This window comes from Trichosurus vulpecula, chromosome 4 (genome assembly GCF_011100635.1).
Source record: "Trichosurus vulpecula isolate mTriVul1 chromosome 4, mTriVul1.pri, whole genome shotgun sequence".
In the NCBI taxonomy this organism is placed as follows: Eukaryota; Metazoa; Chordata; class Mammalia; order Diprotodontia; family Phalangeridae; genus Trichosurus; species Trichosurus vulpecula.
The window spans coordinates 217,651,327-217,678,407 of record NC_050576.1 but is presented as its reverse complement, the minus strand read 5'-3'; the positions used below and the strand labels follow the sequence as shown (position 1 = coordinate 217,678,407).

General features: G+C 41.2%; 1 protein-coding gene across 2 annotated transcripts; it reads right to left on the bottom strand.

Moving 5' to 3' along the window:
- Nucleotides 1-13,785: 13,785 nt before the first annotated feature.
- NPTX1 (neuronal pentraxin 1) lies at nt 13,786-22,463 on the bottom strand. 2 transcript variants are annotated; one of them, XM_036756081.1, is made up of 5 exons: nt 21,846-22,463; nt 21,221-21,428; nt 18,750-18,994; nt 16,073-16,252; nt 13,786-14,326 (listed from the first exon to the last, which is right to left on the bottom strand). In XM_036756081.1, the coding sequence occupies exons 1-5, from the start codon at nt 22,284-22,286 to the stop codon at nt 14,105-14,107; spliced, it is 1,296 nt and encodes a 431-aa protein (XP_036611976.1). In that variant the 5' UTR covers nt 22,287-22,463; the 3' UTR covers nt 13,786-14,104. The 2 variants fall into 2 exon arrangements, with proteins under 2 accessions (XP_036611976.1, XP_036611977.1); XM_036756082.1 differs by having other exon boundaries at nt 21,221-21,425.
- Nucleotides 22,464-27,081: the final 4,618 nt, after the last annotated feature.

Sequence of the window (27,081 nt, the reverse complement as noted above, 5' to 3'; positions counted from 1 at the left end):
AATTGAAGGAATGCCCATTAATTGGGGATTGGCTGAACAAGTTGTGGTATATGAATGCAATGGAATACTATTGTGCTATAAGAAATGATGAGCAGGTAGACTTGAAAAAACCTGGAAAGACTTACATGAACTGATGCAAAGTAAAGTGAGCAGAACCAGGAGAACACAGTAACAGCAATATTATATGATGATCAACTGTGATAGACTTAGCTCTTCTCAGCAATGCAATGATCTAAGACAATTCCAAGACACTCATGATGGGAAATGCTATCCACATTCAGAGAAAGAACTATGGAGTCTGAATGCAGATCGAAGCATACTATTTTCACATTTTTTTGTTTTTTGTTTTTCTTGGTTTTCACCTTTTGTTCTGCTTCTTCTTTCACAACATGGCTGGTGTGGAAATGTTTAATATGACATGTATAACCTATATCAGATTGTTTGCTGTCATGGGGAGGAGGGAAGGAAGGGAGGAGAAGGGGAGAAAGGGAAGGAGGGAGAAAAAAAAATTGGAACTCAAAATCTTATAAAAGTGAACGTTCAAAACAAAACAAAAAAAGAATATACATTCCTCGAGGGCAGGGACTGTTTTTTGCCTCTGTGTCCCAAATGCATAGCACTGTGCAAGCACTTAATAAATGCTTATTGACCTGTTGACTCTACTACCTCCATGTCTTCTATAGCCCTCTAAAGACTGACCCCATTCTATTTTTTCCAATTTTTTTCATTATGGTTCTACATATACCCTGTGCATGAGCCAAACTAGTCTAGTTATCATCTTCCCACACACACATTAGACTCATTCTTCACTCTGAGACTTTGCTTTTGCTCTTTCTTCCGATGCTTTCTGATCTGCCCACCCATTCAAAACCTTTGCCTCCTTTAGTCCCATCTCCACCCTCACTTGCTTCATGTGGAGCATCCCTACCCTGGATCCAACAGTGGTTAGAATCTACTCCACCCTCCTTATCATTTGAAAGTATGCAATCATATAGAACCTTCTTATTTTTTCATTTGTGCAATTATCTTTCTGTCTTTAAGGGTGGGTGGGTACCATATCTTACGTCTCTTCTCCAACAACACTTGGCATAGTGCCAGCCACAGAACAATAAATAACCTTGAATTCAATAAATATGAGTTGATTTTAAATACTTGTTGACATCTCTCCTTTTGGGGTCAAGGAGTTGTGTGACTTGGAATGTATGTGTTCCCAAAGTCTGGACACACAGGCAAAAACGCATATTTTCAAGAAATGAAATTTTTATTTAATTGGAATATTAACAAATAATATCTTCAATATGATTTCCATCATTTGCAGTGCAAAGGTTGAAGCTCTTTGCAAGATTCATGTGAACTCGATGCAATAATTCCACATTGCTGTCAATTGCCTATGTGTCCAGACTTTAGGAACACTCTGTACATTTCTCCTCTCTGGGCACGTGCAGAGGAGAGCAAGCAGGATGGTGAAGGAATGGAAAATAGTCCATAAATGGATTTATTCAAGTAGAGGAGTGATGCCTAGTTTGGAGAACAGCAGACTTGGGTGGGGAGAAGTATGAAGTGATAGTTATCTTAATATTTAAAGGCTGTTGGGTAGAAGGTGATTTCACTTGTTTTGCTTGGACCCAGAGAACAAAACCAGAAGAGTTAATAGTAAAAGCTAATAATAATAACAGTGAAACTAGGTGTCGAAGTGGATAGAGTGCCAGACCTGGAGTCAGGAAGATTCATCTTTCTGAGTTCAAGTCTAGCTTCAGACACTATGTGATCCTGGGCAAGTCACTTACCTCTGCCTCAGTTTCCCCATCTGTAAAATGGGCTGGAGAAGGAAACAGCAAACCACTCCAGAATCTTTGCCAAGAAAACCCCAACAGGGTTACAAAGAGTTGGACATGACCAAAATGACTGAGCAACAACAACATTTATATAGCTTTAAGGTTTGCAAAGCACTTTACAAATGCTATCTCATAACAATCCTGGGAGGGGGGTGCTATTATTAGATCCATTTTGCAGATGAGGAAATTGAAGTTGATAGAAGTCGAGTGACTTGCCAAGAGTATCACAACTAGTAAGTGTATGAGGCAGCATTTGAACCCAGGCTCTTCTGACTGCCAGTCCAGTGTTCTGTCTCCTACTCAAAGAGTTGGGTAGAAATATGGCAGGGGAACAGATAGTTCTACATAATTCCTAACAATCTGAGCTGTACACAAGTGGAATGAGTTGCCTGGGGGAGGTAGTAGTTTTCCCATTTCCTGAAGGATTTTTAGTGATAGTTGAAAGACTACTTATCTGATAAGAGGCAGCCTCTCTGACATTTGAGGACCCTAGCCCTACCCTCCCCTGCCCCAGCCATTAGACAGGTAAGGATATCTCCCTAGCTTAGGGGAAGGAGGATAGATCTGATGATTTTGCCTCTTCTTCTGACCCCCACCTGCATTTGCAGCCCTGAAATCTACAAAGGCCCTTTCAGAAGACCTCTGAGAACTCATTGAGAAAGTACCTACTTTACCTTGGATTCTGGTCCAAGGGAAACAGAGGACAAATGAACATTCTCATCCCCCTCCTAATTGTGTTTCTGATTCTCCAGACTCCACTACCACAGCTCAGCTGCCTTCTTAACCTGTAGTATCGCTCCATTATGCTGGGCTCCCTCTCCCTTTGTTAAGTTCCTTCCAGGGCCTCCATTTTGGAGATGGGCCCAGTCTCACCATGATCCGTAACCCTCCTGACTGTGCTTCTGACTCTCTGTACTTTCACCACTCTGAAATCTCTGTTAGGGTACCTACTCTTCCCTCCTCTCTTCTCCTTTTATGTGTTGTCTTCCAGTCATTAGCATCTAAGCTCCTTGAGGTCAGGGACTACCTTTTTGTTTGTATTTGTATACCCAGTCCTTAGCATAGTGCCTGGTACATAATAAGTACTTACTAAATACTTCATACCTGCCCTGCCTAACTATCTTTCCCCCAGAACATCAGTATTAAACACATCTTGATCTCACTTGCTAGGACAAAGGGATCTCCTCCTGCTAGGTTAAGGAGGCAAAACTGTGCTCTTACACAGTGTCAATTTCTACCCTTCAACTCTCTTCAGTCAGGAAATACTGTTTGTGTTCATATACCCCAAAGGATAGGACCCTGAACAATGAAACCAGGATTTGATTCCTCAAAATGCAAATGTTCTTCCTTGGAGGAATCGAGAGGAGATGATTCTCAGGCTTTAAGAATACTGTTGTTAGGAACAATTTATTTGCAGTGTCCATTCTGAGAAGAATGTGTGACAAGTAAGTCTGGGGAAAATTGACCTGTCTGCCAGACTGCAAAATTCATTGGGAAGCTACTTCACCAGTGACAAACAGAGTAAGGCTTGATGTTGAAGAAGAGCACCACGAACCTGGACAACACCCAGGGCTTTTGCCACCAGAGAAAGCAGGAGAGTTAATTATCAAGACTCAGGGAAAGAAAGACCCCGATCCAGCAACTGCTTTTGAGAAACAGAACTGGAGAATTATAGAAAGGAGGAGCTCAGCCTCAAGTGGATCTCCTGGGAAGTAGAGAAAGCAAAGGTAAGAGCGTTTGTCCTCCTCAGTCTCAATGCCCACAGCTTTTCTTGGGTCTGAGGCTCCTACGAGCCAGTACTCCAAGGGTAGGAATGGAGTGGCAATGAAGAGATGGATGGGGGTCAGCCATGGCACACAATGCAGCTTGACTAAGACTCCATCCTCACTAAGGGATGAATTTTTGGACCTCTGCAAATAGTCAAGGCTAGATCTGCTACTAACCCCCAGCCTTCCTTATTCCCCAAACCTTCATGGTTCTTCAGTCTTAAGAATCTGGTTGTTAAGAGACATGGATCATCTTGTGAGACAAGAGGAAGAGTTCAAGACCCAAGTTTAAGTCCCAGCTTTGCCAATTATAGAGTGTGTGTCCTTGGGAAAGTGACTTACCCTCAGAATCTTTGTTGCCTTGTCTGTTGTATAATGCCTGCCTTGTCAACCTCTTATTGGGAAGAAATAGTGTATGGAAAGTGTTTTGTAAACAGGGAAGCATCATATAAATGCCAGTTATTAATTATTTAGCTAGCACCTTAAGGTTTGCAAAATGTTTTCCTCACAATAACTCCCTGAGGAAGATATAGGAAATATTATTATTCTTATTTTTCAGGAACTGATTTCAGAAAGTACAGCGGCTTGCCCAGGGTCATATAACTATTAAGTTGTAGAGCTGGATTTCAAAACCCAGATATTGTCTAATTCCAAATCTGGCATGCTTACCATTATACATGCTGCATCTCCTATTATAATAGTAACTAATGTTTTCTCAGTCTCCTTATTTCATTCAGGCCAAAGTGTAGTGACCCTATCTTAGTACTGATCAGCATGGAAGCTTCGGCTTGCTCCATTTTTCTGACTGGGGCAGTTCACCCCTCCTTAGGCAGCCTGGTATTCCCCCTAACATTCGCCATTTTAGTGAGGATACCCAGTTGGCCTTAGCCCTATTGGAGTTCAGAACTCTGAAACTTTAGTGATCCATCAGCCTTGGCTCACCCCAGTAGCAAAGATTACAGGTGAGCAGCACTTAAACTCTAAGCAATATTTGGAAGGGACCTCAGAGGCTGTCCAACCTAGGGCTAAAAAAGATTTCCCTTGACAGCTATTGTCAGCCTTTGCTTGAAGGTCTCCAGTGAAGATGGACTCACTAACTCCTGAGATAACCCATTCAACTCTTGAACAGCTTGAATCACCAAGAATTTATTTCTTACTCCTGAGATAGCCCATTCAATTCTTGAACAGCTCTAATTGTTGAGAATGTATTTCCTACATTAAGCTTAAATTTATCTCTTTGTAACTTCTATCTACTGCTTTCTACTTCTGCCCTCTGGGGCCAAGCAGAACAAGTGTAGCCCCTCTTCTATGTGACAGTCCTTCAGATAGGTGAAGACAGTGAGTATGTCTTCTCTTCTCCAGACTAAACATCTTCAGTGTCATCAACCAGCAAGGTGGTGCAATGGATAGGATGCTGGGCCTGGAGTCAGCAAGACCTTAGTTCAAATCCAGCCTCAGGCACTTACTAGCTGTGTGAGCCTGGGCAAGTGACTTGGCTTCTATTTGCCTCAGTTTCCTCAACTGTAAAATGGGGATTATTACACCTACCCTCCCCCCCAGGGGTGTGGTGAAGATCAAATGGGATAATAGTTGTAAAGTGTTTGGCACATAGTATGCACTATATAAACGTTTATTATTATTATTATTATTATTATTATTATTACATGGCATGATCTTGAAGCCCTTCATCATCCTGGGGATGCATCACGTCTGGAATATAGTAGGCACTCAATAAATGCTTGTTGATTGATTAATTCATCCTGTCTACTCTCCAGCTTGCTGATATCCTTCCTAATCTTTTAGTGACCTGAATGGAACATCATGATCTAGGTGTGGTCTGATCAGCTCAGATTTCAGATTAGGTCCCTAATTGTAGACACTATGTTTCTCTTAATGCGGTTACAAATTACATCACTTTTTTGGTTACCATATCAAACTCTTGACTCACATTGAGCTTGGGGTCCAGTAAAGAAAGCAGATCTTTTCCAGAAAATTTCTGTCTAATCACATCTCCTGTGTCTTATTTATGTGATAATGATTTTTTGAACCCAAGTGTAAGACTTTAAATTAATCCCCATTTTGGTAGGAGCAGGGTCCTTAGTTTTTCCTCAGGCCCTGCCCACATAGGCAGGGATGATTTTCTCTAAGGCCCTGCTGCATGGAAGAGTAGGCTAGTTTTTCCTTCAAATGTGTTGAAACCATCTTTGAAAATGACCTGGACCAAGGAGCTAAAACTTGAACTATTGATGTAGGTTCTTAGTGTTCTGAGTCCAAAAGTCAGTATATAAAAAGAGTCAGGAATTCTTCCCTGCACACTGGTGCACCACCATGGCAAATTCAGAGACAGGAAGTTTACGCTCAACTGAATCAATTCTGTATCCTTGATGAATATCTTTTCCATGTTAGTGCTTACTGAACATCTTTTTGTCAACTGTTAGATATACTAAAAATGTCTTATTCTGTTCTAGTCCTGAACCCAAACCACTAGACTGGCCCAAGTTAGGTCTAGCCTATAACACTTATAACTTTCATCTTACTAGATTTGGCCCAATGTCTTTTGCTCCTAGGTTGGTCACTCCGTGCATGTGCTATCCCTCTCAGTTTTATGTCATAAGCAGATTTCAGATGCCTACATCTAATTTATTGATGAAACTATTAAAACTATTAAAAAGCACAGATCTCTGGGACACTCCACTAGAGATCACCTTCCAGGTTAATTTCAAACTATTAATAACTAGCCTTTGAATCTAAGCATTTAACCATTTCCAAATGGTTGATTTGACTATACTTTTGTATAATTGTTATTTTTGTATACTTGACTTTTGTATACTTAACATGAGGATACTTTTGTATAATTGTTATTTTTGTATACTTGACTTTTGTATACTTAACAGGAGTATACTTTTGTATAATTGTTATTTTTGTATACTTGACTTTTGTATACTTAACAGGAGTATACTTTTATATAATTGTTATTTTTGTATACTTGACTTTTGTATACTTAACATGAGGATACTTTTGTATAATTGTTATTTTTGTATACTTGACTTTTGTATACTTAACATGAGGATACCTTTGTATAATTGTTATTTTTGTATACTTGACTTTTGTATACTTAACATGAGGATACTTTTGAATAATTGTTATTTTTGTATACTTGACTTTTGTATACTTAACAGGAGTATACTTTTATATAATTGTTATTTTTTCGTACACTTGACTTTTGTATACTTAACATGAGGATACTTTTGTATAATTGTTATTTTTGTATACTTGACTTTTGTATACTTAACATGAATATACTTTTGTATAATTGTTATTTTTGTATACTTGACTTTTGTATACTTAACATGAATATACTTTTGTATAATTGTTATTTTTGTATACTTGACTTTTGTATACTTAACATGAATATACTTTTGTATAATTGTTATTTTTGTATACTTGACTTTTGTATATTTAACATGAGGATACTTTTGTATAATTGTTATTTTTGTATACTTGACTTTTGTATACTTAACAGGAGTATACTTTTATATAATTGTTATTTTTTCGTACACTTGACTTTTGTATACTTAACATGAGGATACTTTTGTATAATTGTTATTTTTGTATACTTGACTTTTGTATACTTAACATGAATATACTCTTGTATAATTGTTATTTTTGTATACTTGACTTTTGTATACTTAACATGAATATACTTTTGTATAATTGTTATTTTTGTATACTTGACTTTTGTATACTTAACATGAATATACTTTTGTATAATTGTTATTTTTGTATACTTGACTTTTGTATATTTAACATGAGGATACTTTTGTATAATTGTTATTTTTTGTATACTTGACTTTTGCATACTTAACATGAGTATACTTTTGTATAATTGTTATTTTTGTATACTTGACTTTTGTATACTTAACATGAGTGTACTTTTGTATAATTGTTATTTTCTATTCCATTACTTTGCTTCCAGGTACAGCCACACTGAAACCCACTAAAAGGTGTAACCCCTATCACTGGGTGGGGTGGGGAGGAGAAAAGGGAGAAGGAGGGGACAAAATTACTAGAATACTGAAACCTTTAGTCTCCTCAGAACAATGTGCCTGTTTCAAAAGATTCTGAGTTTCGGAGATTGCCATTGCCACCAAACTAATCATCTGGTGATGAATTTCCCTAAGTGTATTAGGGAATGCTGTGGGTCTTTGACTGTTTTTTTTTTTAATTTGAATGCAGTGGACTTTTGTGTAAGGGAATTGACATTCCCTTCTCTTGGACACAATTTTCTCATCTATAAAATGGGAATCGTAATGCTAACAATACCTACTACACAGGGTTGTCATGAAGAAAGTACTTTATAAAGCTGAATGTATTGTATAATGATACCTTCTTCTTGTTATTATCAGTAGAATAAGAGAGTTAGTCCAGATAATCTCTAAAGGTTCCATGTAGATTTGATATTCTTTAGCTCTAGTTGAAAGTCTTTGAGACCCTAGACATTGTCTGCTTGGCAGACATAGAATGAAAGATCATAGGCTAGGTAGGATCACAGACTATCTAGATTCCCCCAAGGAAATTATTTCCTTTCCTCTGACCTAAATGTAGAAAATACTGGGCTATTGCACTCTGGAAATAGATATAGTAAGGATAAAACCAAGCGCAAGAGACACCAGAACATTGACTAAAAATCATTTAGCCCTGGTCAAAGAAGAAAGGTAAAAGGAGTGCTTAAGTTCTTGGGGCAAACCAGCGTGCTAGCTCTTCTGCCATTAGTATAGTCTTGGAAGCATCCCTTTATCCAAAGATAAGAAATGCTCAGAAGAGCATTCTGGGAATCAGAAAACCGGGGTCCTAGCACCTAGATTTTCCATTGACTTGCTGTGCATTCTTGAGTAAGTTGTTTCATCTTTCTGGGACTCAGTTTCTTCATATATAAAATGGGCACAATAATCTCTGCCCTCTGCTTTGTAGGATTTTTGTGAAGCTAGTAGTAATGGGCTTTTTGTAAAGTTAAAGTTCCAGAAATAATGTGAATTGCTCTTCCATTACTCCCATGTGAATAGTGGAAAAGACTCAGAAGAATGGAGCTCCAACGCTAGCTCAGTGACTTTTTGCAAGTCACTTAATCCCTCTGAGCCTTGGTCTTCTCATCTGTAATGTCAGTCAATGACACTTACATTGTGTTATCACTTTGTGTGTGTGTGTGTGTGTGTGTGTATGTATATGTATATGTGTGTACTCACACACACACACATTTGTACTTATTTGCATACATGTTGTTTCCCCCAATAGAAGGCAAACTTTCTGAGGGCAGGGACTCTTTCATTTTGTCTTTGTATCTGCAATAGAGAAGCAGTATGTAATAGTCAATAGGGAGCCAGCCTCAAAGTCAGGACGAGCAAGGTTTCAAGTCCTCCCTCTGATACGTACTGACAGTGTAACCCTGGGAAAGTTGTATAACCACTCAGTGCTTCTAGGGGGCATTCTAAAAAGTATAAATTGCCCCGCGGCTGCTGACTTGCAGTGGTAAAAGGAGTCTCTTCACTAAGAGTTTTTTTCGCCAATAATGTCACAGGTCTGACTAAAAAAAACAAACCAAAACCAAACCAAACCAAACCCCCAAACAAACAAAAGCCTCCATCCTTTAGTTCAGCATCCGGCACATGATAGGTGCTTAATAAATGTTTGTTGGATTAACGTGAATATCACATGTAAACCACTTCTCTCTGGATTTAATTTTCTTCATCTGTCAAATAAAGATGTTGAATTAGTTGATCTCTAGAGTGTCTCCTAGGTATAAATTCTGCGATCCTGTAATCAAGGAGTAATGCTACCTTCCCTGACTATCTCATAGGCATGTGATGAAGGTCAAATGAAATAATGAATGTAAAGGTTTTGTAACCTGATTTGAAGTTAGGTTGACAAGGGCTTATTTGCGAGTTCATTAGAAAAGTGAAATAATACTCCAGAAAGGAGACCACAGTCTTTCTTCACTCTTTACTGTGTAAAAATAAACTCAACAATTCATGTAGTTTCTGCAAGAAAATGAAAAAGAAAGAAAGAAAAGCAAGAATACCAGTAGAAACAGTGCATTTCCAGAACTGCTGATGGGAGGTGGCAGGTCCCATGACTCTGACCCATTTGAAATCCAAATGGCTGCAGATCATATATGAAAAATGTACAGCTTTGGTTAGCAAATAATGAAAAAGTAAGATACACAGATTCTCTTTAACACTATACAGTATATACATTGTATCAAGAGCAACCATAGGAGGGTTGAGGGGCTGTTAGCTATTTTGTGGGACTGCTGTTTTTTTTTTTTGCAAGTTAGACAAAATTGGGACTATTTGAGTTGAATTTGTTTTCTCCTCAATGATTTGTTCCCCCTTCAGCAAATTTCACTTAAAGTTCACTGCTTATTGAAGCAATGTGTTTCCAATCCTTTATTGAGCAAATGTAAATTGTAAAGTATTTTAATAGCTTAAACGATGAGGGCTTCCAGCTAACTTTTTTGGTGATGGCAGATAATAAAAGATTGACTTCTATCTTGTTTTGTTTTTCTTTTGCTCATGAATTTTTGTCTTTTGTTGCTGTTGCTTCAAACGATAGCCCCAATTTCTTTACTTTTTTTTTAAGGGGATGAAATAGACATTCAAATGTCCAGCTCATTCCACTTAAATGGAAACAGCTCTGGGACAAAGGGTTCACCATAAATTCTTCTTTGTCTTGGTCCCCACTACTCTTGATAAACAGGCAGAACTTCTTTGGAGCTGTTCAAAATGGCTCTAAAACATCTTCCCACCCATCTCCTCTCCCCACTCCAAAATACTCCTAACCCCTTGGCCTCAGGTCCCAGGGCTGGTGACGAGATGACCTTTGCAGTCCTAGAAAATAAATGGGGAGTCTGCAAAAGGGAGGGAAACATACAAAATCTACTATCTTTCTTCCAAAATACACACATACCAGTCTAAGTTTTGGTAGAGCCTGAAAAATATTCTCAAGGGAGAAATTATATGTTAATTTATATGTTTGTCTTTTTTTCTCATAAAAATACTTTTGTTTGGTAATAAACTTTTTTTCTTTTACAATAAGAGAGATAATACTGTGTTATCAAAAGCAAGAAGGCTTAAAATCCAAGTGGGATCTCAGCTCCTAAGAGACCAGAAAGGCTATTTCAACAGTTCTCCCAATTCAGATGCCTCTGGGAGCTGTCGGACACTGGCTAGGCAAAAACAAGCACTGTCTCAACAGTGCTTTTTTATCTCCTTATTTTATAAAATGGCATTACCTGAGAGAGGCATGTATTATTCAGTGCAAGAGGGAACATCAATCGTATTAAGGAGTATATGAAAACTGAGTGGATTAGATTGGTGGCTTTGTCATCTGCCTTACCTGGGGCAAGCAGCATGCCAAGTACAAACACAGTGAGGGAGCTGAGGAGCTTGGCACTGACCCCAATTAGGGGATGAAGAAGGGTGCTGAGGACTCAGTCCCGGCCATCCTGTGTATCTCTAGGAGAGCTTGGAGGAAAGGGAGATGGGTGAGAGGATGTTTTAGAGCCATTTTGAACAGCTCCAAAGCCCCGGGGTGGGTGGGGGATGGTGGTGGAAAGGAGTAGGAGTAAAGGTAAAGGTGTGGAGAGAATGTATTGAGATGCTGGAAAGGCATAAGCATAAGGGATAAGCTCTGTCTGACTAGTTAGAGACAGAGAATGGCTTGTGGTCCTGAATGGACAGCTCCCACCTTGCCTGGTTAGTGGCAGAGGGTGGTCTGGGGTCCAGTAGGTAGGGGTTGGGGCTGGTGGTAGGTGCAGGTAGGACAGCACCGAGTACACTTTGGGCCCTTCACCAACATTATACACCAGCTCCACAAAGAGAGAAGTGAGGGAGCTGGGCCTTCTTGGACTAGAGGGACAATTCCAAGCTCTCTCTCCCTGCTTTGGGTATCATTTGAGCTTGGTCTCACCTTCATTTCTGTGTTTGTGTGCATATGTATGTGTTTTGTGTGTGTTTGTGTGTGTGCGTGAGTGTGTGTTGGGGAGAAGATTTTATCTATCCCTTAGCCTGGATTATACAGCCATTTCTGATTGCTACACATAGATCACAGAACATTTGAGAGGGAGCTCAGCAAACAACACAACTCTGCAAGAACCCATGCAGACAAAGGAATGAACACACCAGACCAAGGCAGCAAGGAACACAACATCCAGAAAAACATGCAAACACAGAAGCCATCTTCAAATCCAAGGGTGTCACAAGTCACAAGGCTCTGAGGAAACATAACCATGGAAGAATGCCAGTCACCATTTGTAACAACATACATCTTGTCACCCAATCCATGCCCTTTAAATATGAGAAATTTATCTCAGAACCAATGGCTATGTGCTGAGCAGACATACACAAGTACATACATATACACAAGGCGTGTGCATGCATTCACACACACACCCTCATACACACCCATCTTTAGACATGAACTGGACCTGTGACAGGTGACCCTGTTAGGTAACACAAGACTTAGACACCTGTATCAGCTGCAGAAATGTCTGGGGCTGCAGATAAGCCAGGTGGTAATAATAGTTTCTAGAAAGATGTACAACCCATTTTTCATTAGACTCTGGCAACAGCATTGGGAGGTGCCCTCAGGGTACACAACTTCCAGATGCTGAAAAAGCAGAGCTCACACTAGACATGGGCATGGTTCTCCCAGCTCTTGCACACCACACATACTCATACACACACTCACACTCACACACACATAGTTTCCCCTTCTACTTGGAAGGACAAGGGGAGAATTTTTAGATAACATCAAAAAGTGGGGGGAAAGGCCTCAGTGAGCCACACAACCAAAGGAAGTTTGGCTTTGCTGGACTTGCATTCTACAAAACTAAAGAGGGAATGGAGGGACCAAGCAGCTAAAACTTGTCTCAGAAATCAGAAACTTGTCTTAGAGATCTAACCCAGATCATCTTTGCTTTGTGAAGGCTTAACTCCTGCAGGTTAGGTCTAGAAATATTGGGAGTCAAGAGAAAAAAAATCTAAGTAAGAAGCCTTCCTGGGTTGCCTGGTTGGGTTTTGAGCCCCATTAGAAAGGGGCTGGATCTTAGCCACATATCATTTTTCTTATAAAATGGAGGGGGTGGGGGAAATCCCATTAAATTAATCTACTCAGACCTTCTACTCTTCAAATAGCATGGTGTAGTGGCAAGAACACCATAATTTGAGTCTGAGTATCTGGATTTGAACCCTAGCCTTGCTACACACAACTAAGTGACCTTGGGCTAATTGCTTCACCTCTGTGAGCCTCAGTTTCCTCATCTATAAAATGAGAGGGTTGGACTAGGTCATCCCTATAGTCTTTTTTTAGTTCCAAATACTATGATCCTAAGACTCAACCAAGTATGAAGGAGGGTGAGGAAGTAGAGATGTGGTCTCCCTGGGACATGAGATGGGGTACTCCTCTCTCATGGGTTACCAGGGTTGGAACACTGCACCTGGGACCCACCTGGCAGCTAAGTGGGAAGGAGCAAGCTGCATCCTCATATGATGGAGTGAAGTGAAGACAGTGAGGCTTCCCCACAGGGCTCCCATAGTGCTTCCCAAAAGGGGCACAACACTTTCATGATCCTGGGAAAGAGCCTGGCACAAAGCACAAGTGAGCATCATGGCTTCCCTAGCTTTGGTGTATCCTCAGATGCAGAGAGCTGAGGAACAGGTCAGGGGTCAATGGTTGCCAACAAGGTTAGCCAGAATGCTGAGGCCAATGGTATCCTTCCTCCTCCACCACCAGAATCATCTCTCCCTCTCCCAATGGGAGCAGGCAGAGCCAGTCAAAGTGCCATGTGAGCATAGAGTCATTCAAAGAGAATTCATTTTTAATACAAAATAAAAATTCTCTATGGCGACATGCCCTGGCCTTTAACAAACTGCATAAAAGACATTTATTATGTCAATATAGAGATATGTCCTTCTTAAAAAGGGTTGCAAATGAAGACAGATGTGTGTGCTCAAGAAGTTGCACCAGCCCAAAGGCACTCAGGCATCTAACAAAGTTGGCAAATACAGGAATTTGACCAGTCATGTAATTTCCCAAAGCCAGAAAGAAAAATAGAGGAAGAAGGGAAAAAAGCCTCATTCCAAAAGAAAAGCCCCCTTCCCCTGACCAAAAAAACCCCCAAAACTTTTCACCTACTTTTGCATGGTTCAAAAGTTTGGTGCCGTTGCTTTTACTGTGGACAGGGGATGCCTGAGGAACTGAGTCCAAGGCTCCTAAAGAGAAACGTGTTGTTCTTTGGGGACTGACAAGACAAGTGACTCTGCTTCAAGGGAAAGACAAACAAAACAAGGAGTGTTTTGGGGAAGGGGGCATAAATGTCCTTAATTAATTTTTCAGGAAGGAAGAGAGGAAAAGACAAATGGGTCAGAACTGCTTAAGCAAGGAGGAGAGGTGGGAATGGGAGGGAAGGGCAGGCAGGAAGAAGGGAGAGAGGCAGCTCCAAAGCAGTTAGTTGATCTGACGACACGCTTCAAATGTCCACTTGGTAGCCCCGCCATAGATGTCAATGTTGGTCTCAGCCCAGGCAATGACGTTCCCAGACAGAGCTTTGGTGCTGCAGGTGGCCAGGTTGTAGATCTCCCCAGAAGTGAGTTTTCGGTCCCAGATGTTGAAATGAGCCAGTTCACCCACGAAAGCTTGTGTGGCATCGAACCCACCACCCAAAGTATCCTTTCAAAGAAATATAGAGAACATAGAGGTGGAAGGTAGTGGTTAAGGAGAGGGTCAGGGAAGTCGTGATCCTGGCAAATTTCAGTTACGGCTTGTTGCCTCTTTAGGAATGTTGGTCATCCTAATGCTGTTTGTATATCCTTCTGTGTGCCTTTCTGCTTCTGCTTGCTTATCTTCCCCTCTGTTTAATTGTGAAGACTGTCTTTCTGTGTGAATGTGCATGCATATATGTGCATTGTGTGTTTTTTTCTGTTTATCCACATTTCTGTATTTGGCAAGTTAGAGTATTTTTGAATGCTAAAATTATATATAAATATGAGATATTTAGTATGTGTGTGTGTGTGTGTGTGTGAGAGAGAGAGAGAAGCTTTGTTTACCTTGTCTTCTCCTGTCTGTGAATTCTCTCTCTCGGTCTCCTTCTGTTTATTCCACAGGGATCATGTAGAGTAGAAATTCCCTAGGTTTTTCACTGACTCTGGTGTATTTTCCTATAGGGGAGCACGTAATAGGACCTAGCTTTTCTAGAGCTGGAGCCTGGAACCTGGAACCTGGTGTAAGGGTAGATCTAACAGGAACAAGGGCTGTTCAAGGTTTTGTCTTTGCTTGTCATTTCTGGTGTCCCTTTCTTTCTATTTCCAGCATTCTAATTCCTTAGCCCAGGAATGGATGTTTGGAATGAGAAGAAAAGAGCTTATGGACTTGGGAACTCCCCACTAGATGCCACCAAAAAGCTTACTAATAAACATTTAATTTATAAGATGATAGCCAGATCAATTTGCAGTATCAAAACCAATAAAAATGAGGAATCAAGCTAGTAATTTTTATAATTAGAGTATCTAATGAGAAAAAAAATGAACTTTTTATTCAGTAGTTCATGGTAAAGTGTTCTGCTTTTATGCCTTGGCTTAATTCATTCCTATTTGCATTTTCTGCATCTTTGCATCTTTGTATCCTTACACTAAGAAATTTTCACTTGTGTGAAAATTAAAAAATAAAATGTGATTTTATGAAACATTTTTTCTATGTGGAACTAAATTGATACTGTGAATTAGAAGTTCATTTGTTTATTTTTAAATCAAGATAATAATAATTTTTGTTGGTTCAGACCTGTGATTTCATTAATATGGGGAACTTTCAGTGTGGAAATTCCTTCCACTTATGGAGATCAGTGACTCATCTATATATCTTTAACTTAAAGCCTTAGATAATTGAGAGGTTTCAAGACTTCGCCATAGTGACATAACCAATGTATAGCAAAGGCAGGATTCAAACCCAGGTCTTCCTGATAATAATAATGACAATTAACAATGATTACCAGGAGCACTGAAGCCACAGTTCACTTGTACTTGAGTTCCTTATAAATGCCATCAAAATCAGGAGTTTTGCCTAGTCAAGTCGCTTAACCTCTTGGATACTAAGTTTCCTCATCTCTAAAATAGAGATGATATTTGCACTACTTTCTTCATAGGACTGTCTTGATATAGGTGCTTTTTAAGCCTAAAAGTTCTATAGAAATGTGAATTACTGGGAATCTTATTATCCCCACTAATTCTCTTTTCCCCCTTAGCTATGATGTGTGGCCCTCAGTTCCCAGAAGAAAATGGTTCCATTTTCACCACTGCTTTGTCATTCCTTCCTTCTAACCCAGAGCCCTATCTTTTGATCATACTTCTTCCATGGACATCTTGGCTCCCTCCCTAGGTGCTGCTGCCCTCCCAGCTAGCCCAGTCCCCATTTGACCAGTACCTGTTCTTGGCCCAATACAAGCACACCCTGTGGTTTGATTGGGTGGTAGGGTGCCAGGTTCTCTCCATTGCCTCCTTGAGTGCCATCCTGGTAGGCCTCCCAGACACCATCCCGTGTGGTCCAGGTGATACAGATATGATGCCACTTACCATCATTGATAACAAACGGTAGTTTGGCCACCTGAGGCAGGAAAGGGAAATAGTATTTTTTATTATTCCTTTTCACAGCTCAAATCCATTTGGTCTTGCCTTAATGGTACGTACGTCCATCTTTGACACTACTGTTTACATCATCAATTCAGCAAACATTGATTAACCATCTCCCTTCCAAAGACAAGACACTGTGCTTTCATTTATCTTTGTTATTCATATTATGATTACTTCTAGTTCTATTATAAGAAATAGCGTGGTGTGGTGGAAAGTGTGATGGACATAGAATCAAGAAGACTTCAGTTCACATTCTGCCCTTAATGCTCACTGGTCAGTGGTGGGTGCATGGGCAAGGCCCCTAAGCTCTCTTGGCCTCAGTTATTTCATCTTTAAGATGAGGATAGGAATGCCCATACCTCATAGTTGTTATGAGATTATGTAAATTTGCTTTGTAAAATTTAAAGCACTACAGAAACATGAGTTGTTATTATTAAATCAGTTAGAAAAATAATTTATTAAGTGGCCAAATGCCATATTTTCCCCAAACTCATCATCTAGGCCTGGAAATATTAACCCAGACATTAAGATACACAGATATCAGTCACATCAACCTAGGATGTAGTATATACAAAATATCCATTGCCAAATAATATGTCCCATAAATTGGCCAACAATGCAAATGTATGGGGGTAGGGAGTAAGAGTTGGAGAAGGACCTGACAAGCCTCCTGATATGTCTCCTCTCTTCATCTTTCACTCATTATCCTAATCCATACTATCAAAGTATCCCCAACAGGAAAGCCTAGCAAGAGCCCTGGTCCATCTATTTTCAAAAACCCATAATTCTAGACAGAATGTTGACTGCAGCAACTTGGAAAAACAAAGGCTTTGGCTAGACATGGGGCTGGGGCTGAGATTCACTGATGTCTTCTCCATCCGTTCCATTTTCCTCCTCCTGGATTGCCTCACCCTAAGGATTTTCTGCTTTTTAATTATTCGATGTCTCAGGTTTAGAGCTCTCTGAGTCCTAAGCTCAGAAGAGGTGCTAGAGAAACTGAACAGGCGCATCAACATAGATGGCACTGCAGTCTAAACGCGCAGACCCTTTTCCCGTCGGTGATCTCATTAATCCTCCAACTTTCCTCTGGAGTGAGAGGAGGGGGGAGGATATTATCATTGTTACATATTTATTATTATTTTTTTCATATTTGTTATTAAGGGCATTCTTATTTTCATACTTAGCATTAAATGGTGGTCCAGAGGTGCCAAGCAATTGGTTTAAAGTCATATAATCAGGAAAAGTGTAGGGATAAATTCTTAGGTGTCCGGAGATTCCCAGCCTAGGCTCTAACTATTTAATATCAACCTTAGGCATTGGGAAAGGTAGATATTTAATGGTTGATAAACTACCCCAGAGCTTAGAGAATTCAGGGAGAATAACAACTCTCTTTTATAAACTGCTTTAAGGTGTAAAAAAACTGTAAGGTGTAAAAGGGTGATGGTACATGCATTATTATTCTTATTGTATAGAGAGGTTAAGTGGTTTTCCTGTATCTAATCCCACATCTAATAAGTGTCAGCATCAGGGCTTAAGCCTGATCTGCTGACTCCAAGTCCATCAGAATAACTACCACACTGACAATGAGGGGTCAATCTCCCTGGCCTAGCCCCATCCCAGGAAATCGCAGTGGGAGGAAAAGAAAAACAGGGGTCAGGGTGCTGTCTGAGAATTGCCCAAGGATCCAGTACACTTTTTGGATATCTCTAGGCCACAGGATTCAAGAAGGAAGACCAGTTCAGGGGCCAGTTTTAGGTTTTGGGGCTGCTTTGGGAAAACATGAGGAATCCATTTGTCTGGACCTCTTTCTCCTTCCTGGCACAACTCTGGAACCGACCCAGGATATTTAGTATCGGTAATGTCCAATGTCTAGCCTGGAATTATTAGAGTTTGGACTCTAGCCCAGAATTGGCCCAGAACCATATTGACCTCAAGGTGATGAGGGGATTTTAAACAAATACATTTCTCTTTGGTCTCTTCCACATCCTTTCACTAAGCTTTAGAAAGACCACTAGCTTATTTTCCCTCAGCCCTTTTCAGTATATGTTATGCACCATATACAACACACACCTCTATTCTTGGGAAGCTTCCACTTGGTGGTTTCTTTTCCACTTTGTTCTAAGAAGTCTAAGTTAAAGGGGGAGGGAATTCCACTTGAAGAGAAGGAACAGGCTCCCTCCTTCATGATCCTCTGAAACCCAGTCATTCCAGTAACCATGTAAGATATGGATTCCACTCAGTTCAGTGTCTGGTTCTAGAACTGTCAGCTCACCTGGCAGATCCTTAAGCTGAATGATCTGCCTGGCATGCTGAAATTTCCTTCTTTCTTTGTTATTAGTTAGCTGTGGGACCTTGAGTCATTCTACTTCCTCGGCCTATCTGTAAAAGGAGAGGGTCCCAACTCAAGCATTCTATGACTCTTTTTATATAAGTCCAATGTCTGGAAGTGGTAGAGGCTCGGGGACTCTTACCTTATCATTTATGAGGATTTCCATTGGGTTATTCCCCCATTCGATTAGGACCAGCTCATTGGCCTGGCCTGGCACAGCGTAGGAGAATGGAGTCCCCACTCCAGGGGAGGCATTTGATTTTAGCCACATGCAGATAGTGAAGGCATACATTTCTGGGAGACTTTTTTTCACCTTGGCATACATATAGTTGGTTCGCAGTGGGAATGTGAGCTGGAACTTGTCCCCAGACCTGTTGTCTTTCTGACCTGGGAGAAAAATAGAGGGGAGCTGAGCATGTGCTAGCCATGAATGTATGTACGTATGTACACTGCAGACAGGTAAGTGGAACAACTTGCATACCTAGAATTCATTTACAGACATGTATAAAAATGGGATATGCAAAATAATGATAAATTCCCATTTTGAGCAAACGTGGGTGAAAAGTGTGACTACTAAGGAATAATGATTTATTATCAAATAAATCAGAGCTTCTATAACCGAAAGAAGATTGCCCCCTTACAGAGCACTTGGTCAGAAGGCTAGACAGCTAGACAGGGATACTGGTGCAGATCAAAATGCCTCTTTGGAAATTGCCTTCAGAGCTAGTTTAGAAGCTAATCAGCCTCACTGTTTTATAGCCACACTTCATTTTTTTTATCAGAAAGAGTATTTCCCATCTTTAGCAATCACCTTATTCATCAGATATGGCTGTGAGGAACCTGACTGTTTTTTTAAAATTTAATTCACCTTCAAAGGGGCACATTTTCCAGTGTCAAGGATATTCCCAAGATGTGTGCTAGGCTGTGAAGACAGTACCAAAGAAGAATATCCAAAATGGTTTGAGTAGCATTGCATATAACTGTCTTAGTAACTACTTGGAAGGGACAACACTAATTTAGATTATAAGTTGATTTGTTTAAAAATGAGTCACAATATTTTATAGTCAGACCTTGAATAAACAGAGCATCAATCCCAGATATATGAACTTAGGCATTCTTACACATAAGCATCTCTATGTTTTCATAGTGCCTACATATGCCTATACTTGATTAGTTCATGGTTGTCTGCATCAATATGTCCTGCTGTGTACATGTAGTAACTGATTACAACCGTTTCCATTCTGTGTATAAACAGATGAGCCTTGACGTATACACATACAGGAGCAAGGTTCAAACTGCAGACTACGTGCTACATACAATCAGTTCCTCAGATCTCTGTGCACCTGCACAGTGGAAAAGAGACAGAAAGCTGGACTTACTCTGGACTAAGGAAACTGGGAAATGCCTGATGACTTCCCTGAGGGAGGCATAGCAGGCAGGGCAAGAACCGAGGACATCCCGCCTCCGCATCCTTCCTCCTACCTCCCAGCAAGCCTGAAGGATGTGAGCAAGGCCTCTCTACTCAGTTGAGTGGCTTTCCTAACCCTTCCTCACCCCCTAATTCCATCTATCTCTCTGCCCTCTGTACTTCTTCCATTGAAATGTCCTTCCCTCTAGACCTGCAAATCCCCACTTGGTTTGGCTGACTCCAGATCTCTTGCTTCTCTTGTTTTGTTGTTTCATTTTTCCTGAGTATGTTCTCTGCATCTTCCCTCCCACCTCCCTATCCTGCTTTCTCTCTTTCTAATGATTTATTTCACCCCCCCCTCCAGTTACATAACAGGCCTTAAGATGGCAGTGTTTAAATCCCTCCAGCACATTTTGCAGTCTAATCCCTGTCACGTGTCATGAGCTCTGGGAATCAGCTCTCTCCCTTTTACAACCTTATTTGATTTCTGACATCAAGCAAAGAGTTGCTTCTGCTAATCAATATGCCCAAGGCGTGGTACATGGAGTTTGGATGGGAGTAATACTCACCCAGCTTGTTGAAGTTTGAGAAACAGAATCTTCTGGGAGAGCAAAATATGCCCTGGATTATGTTACATAGAGTGAAAAACTGCATATTGTGTCTGTGAGAGCATTAAAGCAGTGTGAATGGATGGGAGGTGCCAATAGAATCCCATGAGGGCAGAAGGAAAACTCAGATAGAATGCTATTATATAGCCCAGGTGGACTCTTAGTGAGGCTAGAATGTTGGTTGAGCTCAGCTATAATCGTGATGAAATATACCAAGAACAGAACATACTGGGTGGGGTTTCCCAGGTCAAATTGGGCTAAATTATCCAATAAAGCTTCTGATAAATTTTAAGAATTCAGGATAAAAAAAAAATCAGTTGGCCAGGTTGGCCAGGGAAGGTTTACTCTCTCTCACCGGAGCTGTCAACAGCAATTAGTACTAAGATCTGGATAATTTTAGGGTCTGGTACTATGGAGGAAAGATTAAGAGCTTAAATGATCGATGGAAAGTAAAAATGAGGGTGGTGGGGTTGAGGAGAGGATGGTTGCAAGCCGGTACCTAAGTGAAGGGTCATTTCTGCAGTATTAGTTTGCACCGAGATCATCAATCCAAAAGCAAGTCTATAACCCACACCTACTGCCCCGAGTAGTATTTACCTTTCTCCAGGTCGCTGATCCTTTGATGGAGGGATGTTAGAGTGCTCTCTATCTTGACCCTCTCCTCAGTCTCATTCTTGGGGTTCAACTTCCCTTCCTCCAGACTATTCACTCGAGACAAAACTTGCTTCTCTAGGTCATCGATCTTGTTCTGCAACATGTCCTTAAGGCTGTTGGTCTGGCTTGAAGAATTGAGTCTACTGTACTGCTGCAGAGACACAGAGGTAGAAGATGGGGTTGGGGGGACAAAAACAAAAATATTAGCTGTACAGTAAAGAATGCTTGGGAAGAAAGCAGAGGCGCGAGATGGAGCTGTCCAGCGTCTAGGCTTCCCGGTAAGCTAATTGCCCGAGAGTCTTCCAGAGAATCAATCCAAGCCTCTGCACTTTGGAGCCCATAAGGAAACTTCATGCAAACCTTGTGGAATCACCCAGACAACATCTAATAAAAGACAACACAGGCGTGTGTGTGTGTTTGTGTGTGTGCGTGTGCGTGTGCACGCGTGGGTCTGTGTGTGTAGGAGAGACCTGACTGTAAAGGGGTTCAGGGAGAAAGGGAAAAAATTGTAGAACAAAGTCAGCCAGAGCACGGACAGCTCTACGTTAAGAGAAGATGGAGCACCTACCTCAAGGTTCTCTAGCCTGGTTTTGAGAGACTGCAAAGTTTGCCCGAGTTGACTGAGAGTCTCCGCAGCAGGGGTTCTCGACAGATCCCCCATGGTATTTTTCCCGGAGCCTGACTGTTTTCTGCCCGCTCCAGTCTTGGCTTCATTGGGTCCGCTCTCCAGCAAACTCTGGCTTTCACACCTGCCCAGTTTGGTGGTCAGTTCCCGAATAGTCTCCTTCTGGTTCATAATGGTCTCCTTCTGTTGCAGCACTGTCTCACGGAGCTGCAACACATTGGTCTTGAGGTCCTCAGCGCTGCCGCTGCTTTGAACCGAGGTACACATGTCCATATCTACTGGCACCGAAGTGCATATGAAACGGGTCTGTCCGAAATTCTGGGCCAGGCATTCCAGGCACACGGCGAAGAGGACCACGAAGCACCACGGGATACCGCCTGGCATGGTTGGAAGGGTCCCAATGTTCCCGGGACCGAACAAGTCCTCTCTACTCCCCGACTCTCCCGCAGTAGTCTGCGTGCTGCGGTGTCTGGGAGTTCAGAGCCGTGGATCTGTCAGTCCACCCCCTAACTGCCGAGCAGACTGCGGAACCTCACAGCCTTTTATGCTGCTGCGGGAGGGGCCTTCACGGTGCGGACGTCATCAAGGCAGGAATCCCATTTTAATTGTCTAGTGACCCGTTCCACGCCAGAGGAAGGGGATCTGGCAAGAACCGGGGTGAAGAAAGGGGATATTCCTACGCCCGCATCATCCCATCCCCAAGAGACGCTCTGGGTCTTTCCCCTCGCTCCCAAACGTCCTTACAACCCCCTTCGCTTTCCTCTCCCTCACCTCCTCCTCCTCTCTCCTAGCTCCTCCCTTCCGCCCCAGTTATTTCCCCATCTGTTGAACCTGGCCCTTCATTCTCTCCTCCCACTCCCCCCACCCACTCAACTATGAAGAGCTTGGGACAGGGGAACAAGGCAAGTGGACTAAATGTCTACACGACACTTTACAGCTTACAAAGAGCTTTCGCAGACAGTATCGCATTTGATTTTTGCCAGTAAACCTGAGAGGTAGGTATATATACAGGTTAGGTACAGGTTAGCTCAGGTTCGCAGATACCACCTATTATACAGATGAAAAAAACTGAGGCACAGACAGGGTAAGAAATGGCTGGACCCATATGGTTCAAACCCAAATCCCCTTTCCTTTTGATTTAAACCATTAGGGCTTAAAGCTAGTGTGCTCTTCCAGAATTTCCAACGGGGCATGGGAAGTGAAGAAGCACCAGGAAATGATTTTAGGCTCTGGCCAAGTGAGACTTGGAGTGAGGGTGGGAGTAGGAGATGGGAATTTCTTTACATTTGCTAGATGTTTAATTGTTAAATTAAACAAATTGTTAAATTTAAACAAAACAAAACACACAGACCCCCCCCCCCCATTCCTATTCCCTCGTTCTTGAGACTCTGAATTCCTATCTCCTATCTCTCCCTCCTCTAGCCAGCCCCTAGATAGGGGATGCAGAGAACACACACACACACACACACACACACACACACACACACACACACACACACTCCACCAGTTTCATTCCATCATTCCAAGACAGTCATGGGGGATGAAGGTTGGGTGCGGGTGTTGGGCGTTGAAATAAATCTTGGGCTCCAAGGTTTGAGAATTGCTTTACCTCCTTCTCCCTCACCTAGACCTCCCAGCACCACTGCTTCCTTAAAACGCTGACTCTGTTGCTAGAGGGAACCTGAACCCTGGGGAACCGCTAGCCCTGCCAGCAGAGGTGTTTGTGGGGGTCAGAGGAGTGGTGGAGTGGGAGGATGGTCCAGGATGAGCTCTGTGCAACTTATCGGAGCCGGAATTCAAACAGTTTGCCTTTCCAGCAAACGGAGCAGATCTCTGAGGCTCGAGTTCCCGGTAGCTGGAATCAGCACGGGTTTTCAGCAGCGTTGTATAGGTCCCTGAGCGCTAGGGATGAACGTGGAGATTAGAAACGGCTCATTTCCTCTTCCTGGTTTAATAGTCTTGCGGCTTAATGAAGCCATTTCCAATTCACAAAGCTATTTCCCACTAAGGGGTGAGGAGGGAGGGAAATAGGGTGGGGTTGTTGTAGGATGAATATGTGTGTGGGGGGGTGGGGGGGTGGAGGGGAGGCGGGGGAAGTGTGTCAGGGACTATGAGTAACTCAGCCGGTGAGGTGCGGACAGGCTGTTTGCGTGTCTGTATTGCTTATACCTGAATGAGCCATCAAGCTTCCAACCACATCACCAAGTCTAGGGGTGGGGCATATTAAAGAGATCTCATAGACACAGAATTGGGAGAGACCTCATAGTTGTTCCCTCCCGTTACAGATGAGGAAACTGAGGCAAGCAGAGGTTGAGTTGTATGAAGTGACAAAGACAGGATTTGAAATCTGAGCTCTCTAAGAATTCCACATTCTTTCCATTTCAACACATTGCCTCTTTGGAGCTGCTGGATTTCTAGGTGTGTGTTTGGGTGGGTAGGTAGGGGAGGATGGTGGGATAGATCAGGGAGAATGTGTAGTATGGTAGAGAATAAGAAAGCTTTGAAAAGTACAAGTTCAAGCAATAAATTGGATACCACACTGCCATCAGTCTCACATGTGACAGGTACACACAAGTACACTGGCTAGTGACCTTCAGCATTTAGGGGAAATGGCCCAGTGTTCTGTTTCTTGGCCAAAATTCCCACAAGGTGTTGTTGCTTACTATAACTGCTTCTGACTTCCTTCAACAAGTCTGAGAGACTTGTTGGCTCTAATTGTTAAAGGCTATTTTGGATTCCAGGGTCTTGAAAGGGAGCTGCACCTGTTGCTCAGAGAGTAGGCTGTTAAGGTTAAGGTTAAGGTCACAGGTTAAACTTAGTTTTCCTTGTCTTTTTTTAAATAGTTTCTTGGAGTTGGAGAAAATGGTAAATTATACATCACATCGGCATGTCAGTGTAAGATGTAAAACTGGAGTTTCACATATGACCCACGCACACCATCACACAGAGCTACAAATGACCCTCAAACCCACACACATTGCTCCATCTAAAAACACCCCTATCTACATAAGGACCTGTACACACATTGAAAACATCAATCATGCCAGATCTGGAAGAGACCTTGGAGCCTCCATTTTAGACTAACCTCTTCATTTTACAGATAACTATAATAATAGCACTCTTCCACAGTCTTTTAAGGTTTACAAAGTGCTTTTGTCATAACAATCTGTGAAGTAAGTCAATGTGAGCTCAGGTAGGCAGGGCCAGATCAAGCCCTATATCTCAACAAAGCCAAAGCTACAGACCTTCTAGTAGATGATCAAAAGGAGAAGGAACTCAGGCTAATACAGATTTCTTCACACATTGAGAAAATGAGCCAAAGACAGCCTAGGGGCATGGGGGAAAGGCCCAAGCCACAGCCCCATGAGTAGATGACTGTACAAGGAAACAAAAAGAACAGACACCAGAGCCCACTGGGAGAGGGACAGGGGGCAGAAACCAGGTCTGGGCCCAGGTCTCCATCCCAGACAAGGGCTGCAGAAGTAAGAATAGAAGGGTAACAGGACCCAGCCTTCCTGTGAAAAACTACAGAAGGACAGCTACCTTGGCATTAGGACTGTTGCAAGGACAAAACCTGAGCCTAGGACACCCCATCCAAGACTGTGAGAAGGAAGGGAGCCTATTAGTATCAGATTTCAAACTATACTAAAAAGCAGTAGTCATTAAAATGATTACTACTGTTTAAAAATATATAAAAGTCAATCACTGGAACAAATTAGGTACAAAAAACCCAGAAGAAATGAAACTGTAGCACAGTGTTCATTAAATCTAAGGACACCAGCTACTGTGGTAGGCATTCCCTATTCAACAAAAACTCCTGTAACTGTTAGAAAATAATTTGGCACAAATGGGTTTTAGATTAACAATCACATCATATATACCAGGTTCTAAATGAATAGGTACCTGACTTGGATTATAATATGCAAATTAGAAGAGAAAGAACGATTCTTACAATGATGGGTAGGGGGAAGATTTCTTGACCAAAGAACAGAGATGATCATCAGAAATAAAAAGGATAACCTTTTTATACACAAGATCCAGAAGCAATCAAACAGTAAGGAAATGCCTTTCACAACTATGGGTAGGGGGAGAACTCTTAATTAAACAAGGGATAGAAGTGATGTTAGAATATAAAATGGACAATTTAGATTACATAAAAATGAAAAATCTTGTTTTTAAATTAATTTTTATTATATTTTCAATTAGAAAGTATTTATTTTTTCTTTCTTCTCTAAGTTGAAGCAAAAAAGGAAAAGAAAAAGAAAGCCCTCATCACAAATATGCATAGTCAGGCAAAGCAAATTCTCTCATTGACCATTTCCAAAAACATATGTGTCATTATGCATTTTGAGTCCATCATTTCTCTGTTTGGACATGGGCAGTGCTTCGTCCTTGATCCAATGGTTTGTCATTTCATTGATCAATTCTAAAGTCTTTTAAAATTGTTTGGAAAGATTTTGCACAAACAAAATCAATGCATGAGAATTAGAAGGGGAGCAGCTGACTGGGAAAATATATCTGCAACAAATTTCTCATATCTAAAATATTTAAGGAATTGATAATATACAAAACAATAGCCAAAGAGTTGAGAAAACAATAGAAATAATGACTACAATGATGTAAATGTTTTCATTTACATCACAAAATACATCACAACAGCCACAAAATAATAAAAAGTAAATATTTCAAAATTATGAAGAACAAGTATGGTTGTAAGAAGAGATATAAGAAGACACTCTCACCACACTTCTTTTCAGAGAAAAAAGGTCCATAGGTGTAGAGTTTTCAGACTTTTTCAACACATTGATCAATTTTACTGATGTTTTATCTCTTCTTCCTCTTTTTATTTTTTCTTCAAAAAATGTTATTTGTTATATGAGTTTGGTTTGCTGGGAAGGGGTGCTTGGGAGAAATGCTTTTGATATAAAGGACAAACTATACCAATAAAATTTATTTTAAAAAAGAACAAGAGCCATTCTTCAATGGATAAGTGGTTGAAGGACATGAATAGGTAGTTCAACAACCATATAAAAAGTGCTCCAAATCATAAATAATAAAAGAATTACAGACTAGAGTATTTTTTAAGAATAAAGAAAACTTTATTACTTGAGTAAAAGGTTAAGGATTGTCTGGCTGTAGGCAAAGCAGGCAGGTAAAGAATAATAGATCGCAAAGCCAC

Bases quoted from the DNA above. Each gene is read 5' to 3' on its own strand.
- NPTX1 (XM_036756081.1), bottom strand. From the start codon at position 22,286: ATGCCAGGCGGTATCCCGTGGTGCTTCGTGGTCCTCTTCGCCGTGTGC. The intron at 18,995-21,220 runs GTAAATACTACT...TTTTTCTCCCAG, and splicing joins GATCAGCGACCTGGAGAAAG to GTCAGAAAGACAACAGGTCT. The intron at 16,253-18,749 runs GTAAGAGTCCCC...TTCCTGCCTCAG, and splicing joins AAATCCTCATAAATGATAAG to GTGGCCAAACTACCGTTTGT.